Source organism: Mastomys coucha, chromosome X, assembly GCF_008632895.1.
Source record: "Mastomys coucha isolate ucsf_1 chromosome X, UCSF_Mcou_1, whole genome shotgun sequence".
In the NCBI taxonomy this organism is placed as follows: Eukaryota; Metazoa; Chordata; class Mammalia; order Rodentia; family Muridae; genus Mastomys; species Mastomys coucha.
In genome coordinates, this window is record NC_045030.1 from 130,082,510 (window position 1) to 130,085,008 (window position 2,499).

Here is a 2,499-nt window from a genome sequence, read left to right on the forward strand (position 1 = left end):
GAGTGAAAATTCCCGTTGTGTCTGAGGCTAGAGGATTCTGTCAAGTGCTGGCAAATGGACACCAAAGTGGTTACTAGGGATCTGAGCCCAGCTGTGACGCGTGCCCCTCACGTGACCAGGAGCCTATGTCTGCCCAAGTCCCTCTCTCATCCCGATCCTTTTTGCCTGTCCAGACACCGTCTTTCTATTACCCTTTGGTCGAGAAGGAAAGCAGAAGTAAGTAAGTTCCCTGGATGATCTAGATTTGGTGATTGTCAGAGGTGCCTTTTAACCAGTGGGATCCGACCTGCCAGGCAGAATCCCGTTCTTCCACTCTGCTCGAGACCCGCCCCCCGCCCACGGTTTTGGTAGAGAAAATGGTGGTCTTGGGAGTGGGGTGGGGTACAAAGGACGATGCTCCACGTGAGGTCTGAGGAAGGTGGACCACAAGGGAGCTGCCTTTGGGGCGGTTACCTGGTGCCCACATAAAGGTGTGTGCGTCATTGCTTGTTTCTCTTCCCCTATCCCCGCCCCCTACCCTGTCTGGCCTCTAACTGTAGATTTGCGGGTCTCATCTAGGAGCCTGAAAGGGGACTACACGGGTCGGAGGTTGGGGTGAGGATGATCAGTGGGACAGGGTCGGGGGTCTGAGAATGAACACAGAAAGTAACAGTCTGAGGACTTCACTGCTCCGCCCCTGTCACTGCAGGAGAGGCCTGTGGCAAAGCCTGCTGGGAAAAATGGTGGTCTTTCGGGAAGGAGGGGGGCTTACGGCGGGAGAGCCCAAGAGCTTCTGAGTAAGCTAAGATTTAAAGACACCCATCCCAATCAGGGAGAGTCAGGAATTGAAACACGTAGCGGGGGTGTTGATCCAGCCCTCCAAGTATTGTGACTCTATTCTGTTTTTTTTTTTTTCTTCCTTGTCTCAAGAATAACTGCTTGAAGAAACTTCTCAACATGGAAAACTCACGAAATGAAAATGAAGGACAACCAGAGAGCACTCTAAAGATCGATGAAGAGCAGCCTGCAGTGGAGCAGTCTCCTGAAAATCAGTGCTCTGAGGAGGATCAATCCTCGGAGGATCTATCCTCAGAGGAGCAGTCCTCTGAGGAGGAGTTCTTTCCTGAAGAGCTTCTGCCTGAGCTGCTGCCAGAGATGCTGCTGTCTGAAGATCGTCCTCCGCAGGAATGCCTCTCACAGAAGAACTTGTTCGAAGACTGTATTCCCATGGAGCAACCTCCCTGTGGGGTGGGCAAACACAAGCTAGAGGAGGGAAGTTTCAAAGAAAGGCTGGCCCGTTTCCGCCCTCAATTCAGAGGAGACATTCATGGCAGAAATTTAAGTAATGAAGAAATGATACAGGCAGCGGATGAGTTGGAAGAGATGAAGAGAGTAAGAAATAAACTGATGATAATGCATTGGAAGGCAAAACGGAGCCGCCCTTACCCTATTTAATGTGCCCCACTCTTCATTGTTTTGCATTTGTTACCTGGCCCTTCTGTTTTGCATCTTCTTATATGACTTTTCCCATCTTAGTTGTAACAGTTTGATTCAGGTTGTGCAGTTTTATTTCAGGTGTTTGACTTGTAACTGGCACGTTTTTTTTTTAACCTTCTAAAATCTGAGTGTGATCCATTTGCATGGAAAGATAGACATTATATATGTGAGGTGATAAAAGCAAAAGGTATATACATAGCATTCCATTTTTGTAAAAGGAAAACAAATTTATATATTAATATGCAAAGAAAAGCTAAAAACTATATACTTAAAGGCTAACTAACATTAGTTATCTATGTGGTAAAAATAATAGGTGATCTTTATATTTTTTAAATTTTGCTTTATCTAAAATCTCACTTTTCATGATGAATACATTTTATTTATGTTGCACAACAAACAGTATAATGAAAAATGTGAAGCAATCCTAAAATCAAAACGTGTTAATCAGCTTATAAAGACAATGTGCTCCTTAATAAATATTTATCAAAACTTAAAAGTTAATCTGATGTTTCTTCTGAATCTCTTTTCTAAGATTTATCTAATTTTTTAATTTGTATAAGTGTTTTGCCTATTCCAGGTATGTGAATAGTGCCTGCGGAGGTCAGACGAAGGTGTTGGATACCCTGGAACTGGAGTTACAGATGTTTGTGGGCCACCACATGGATTCTGGGGTTTGAACTTAAGTCCTCTGGAGGAGCGACAAGTGCTCGTAACCACTGAGACATCTCTCCAGTCCCTCTTTTGAATCTCTTAAGCAGAAATAGAAGTGGGACATTTAGTATCAGTAGGGATAATATTTTCCAAGTTAAATAGGAGTAAGACATACTTTACAGTGCAGCTGTAAAAGTAAATGAGAAAAAGATGCTTTGAGCTCTGTTTCTTTTTTGGTAGGCCCTCAACCTCTATAGACTCTGCTGAAGCACAGGGAAATTAATAGCTAAAGAATGTCTCACTTGGGGTCTGATTGTTCAGGCAGCATGTGTATAGTAGAGGATTGCAAATTCGATCATCAATAGGAGAGGA

The 2,499-nt window shown here is 44.0% G+C and overlaps 1 protein-coding gene across 2 annotated transcripts; it reads left to right on the forward strand.

Annotated features, from left to right (window-relative positions):
- Window positions 1–109: 109 nt before the first annotated feature.
- Window positions 110–1,977, forward strand: Tceal1 (transcription elongation factor A like 1). Of its 2 annotated transcripts, none has more exons than XM_031376249.1 (2): window positions 110–220; window positions 910–1,977. In XM_031376249.1, exon 2 carries the CDS (start codon window positions 937–939, stop codon window positions 1,432–1,434), a length of 498 nt encoding a protein of 165 aa, XP_031232109.1. In that variant the 5' UTR covers window positions 110–220; window positions 910–936; the 3' UTR covers window positions 1,435–1,977. The 2 variants fall into 2 exon arrangements, with proteins under 2 accessions (XP_031232109.1, XP_031232107.1); XM_031376247.1 differs by having other exon boundaries at window positions 112–216.
- Window positions 1,978–2,499: the final 522 nt, after the last annotated feature.

Excerpts from the sequence above, each read along its gene's own strand:
- Tceal1 (XM_031376249.1), top strand. The coding sequence starts at position 937 with ATGGAAAACTCACGAAATGAAAATGAAGGACAACCAGAGAGCACTCTA.